Here is a 1,826-nt window from a genome sequence, read left to right on the forward strand (position 1 = left end):
CTTCCCCTCCCTTCTGTTCTGTAGTTCTCTTTTCTTTTTCTTTGAAAGGAAACAGGAGGAGTTGATCTGGGGGAGAGCGGACTTGGAAGGAGGTACTAGGAGGGAGGGGTAACTATAGTCAAGATGTACTGTATGAGAGAAGAATTTAAAAAAACATTCATAACATAATATAAAAAATAATTCTGGGGCTGGATGGCTCAGCAGGTAAGAACACTGACTGTTCTTCTAAAGGTCCTGAGTTCAAATCCCAGCAACCAAATGGTGGCTCACAACCACCCGTAATGAGATCTGATGCCCTCTTCTGGTGTGTCTGAAGACAGCTACAGTGTACTTAATTATAATAATAAATAGATATTAAAAAAAAGAAAAAAATTCTTTAAAGTTTAAAAAAAACTGTAGGCTAACTGGACTGTAGGCTGACTGACTGGACTGTAGGCTGACTGACTGGACTGTAGGCTGACTGACTGGACTGTAGGCTGGCTGACTGGACTGTAGGCTGACTGGACTGTAGGCTGACTGGCTAACTGGACTGTAGGCTGACTGACTGACTGGACTGTAGGCTGACTGGACTGTAGGCTGACTGGCTAACTGGTCTGTAGGCTGACTGACTAACTGGACTGTAGGCTGACTAGTCTGTAGGCTGACTGACTGGACTGTAGGCTGACTGACTGGACTGTAGGCTGACTGACTGACTGGGCTGTAGGCTGACTGACTAGGCTGACTGACTAGACTGACTGTAGGTTGATTGTACCCATGTTATCTCTGGCTTCCTTTGTGGTGTCATTGGGGCAGAAGAGCACGCACTCCCCATCCAGACTGATGGAACTTACTTTTCCTCCAACTTATTTTATGATCTGTCTTTCTTCTTGACAGCACACCACATGGTTTCCCGGCCACCTGTCCCACCTCCTGGTGCCAATGAGGAGATCACTGATGACTTCGACTGGGACTTGATCACTTAACGAATCACAGTGGACATCAGCCCAAGGCCTGGTGGTGAATTCTGGCCACGGGGGAAGAACAGCCCCTGCCCATCCTCCCCAAACCTGTATATAGATATATAGCTTCTTTCCGTTCTCTCTGTCAGAGACGCCACCGCAAGATGCTGCCGGGGATGACCCTCTTCCCCCTGATTCTGTTTCCCTCTTAGTTCTTTTATTATTATTCTAATTATATTATTATTATTATTGGTTACACACTGCCCAGTCTGCTGCCCTCTCATCCCAGGCTATGCCCTCCCTTTGCCCGTTTGAAATCCTCAGGCCTCAAGATAAGGCCGTGATAGCTGTCGAGAAAGGCTTCAAATGCTAGTTCACCTTTCTCTCTGAGAAACTCAGTGCTGGTCCCACCTTTCAGCTCTGATTTGGGTTCTGTTCCTGTCTGTTTCAGGCTGGCCTGGAGAGGCCGCAGTAAGTAGAGGGGAGTCTAAGACACTGCTTGGCAACCATGACGTTGCAGTTTTACTCAATGGTGCTAATTGAGTGTTCTCTGAGCTCTCCCGTTAAACATCCAACCTTTACTTTTTCTGGCAGTCCTCATGCCCATGATGGGTGGACCTGGAGAGCTGGGTTCAGCAGGACGCCATGGAGCAGTGATGTGTGTAACCCAGCATGAGGTCGGGTGTGCACTGCCACGCCAGAGCATCCCTGGCTTCTTCCTGGCTGATGCTCTCTGGAGGTTAGCTTGTCTGCTCCGGCAGCTTCTTGGAAAGAATTTCAATTTAAGGCATTTTGGCTTTGGAGAAGGAATTCTTTCTGAGAGTTAGCTGGCTATTCTGCATATATAAATACCTTCCATCATGTCTTCTCCTTCGGCAAATACTATTT

The 1,826-nt window shown here is 47.4% G+C and overlaps 1 protein-coding gene across 2 annotated transcripts in view; it reads left to right on the plus strand.

The window, feature by feature from the left end:
* Positions 1-1,623, plus strand: part of Foxj2 (forkhead box J2) — a 33,327-nt gene extending 31,704 nt beyond the window's left edge. Inside the window, exon 11 of one of the 2 annotated variants that reach the window (XM_031383316.1) lies at positions 874-1,623. In XM_031383316.1, the coding sequence (XP_031239176.1) occupies positions 874-962 (89 nt within the window). In that variant the 3' untranslated portion in view covers positions 963-1,623. The remainder of the gene's footprint in view (positions 1-873) is intronic. The other variant, XM_031383315.1, reaches the window with a different exon arrangement.
* The last annotated feature ends 203 nt before the right edge of the window (positions 1,624-1,826 follow it).

This window comes from Mastomys coucha, unplaced genomic scaffold (assembly GCF_008632895.1).
Source record: "Mastomys coucha isolate ucsf_1 unplaced genomic scaffold, UCSF_Mcou_1 pScaffold20, whole genome shotgun sequence".
Lineage (NCBI taxonomy): Eukaryota > Metazoa > Chordata > Mammalia > Rodentia > Muridae > Mastomys > Mastomys coucha.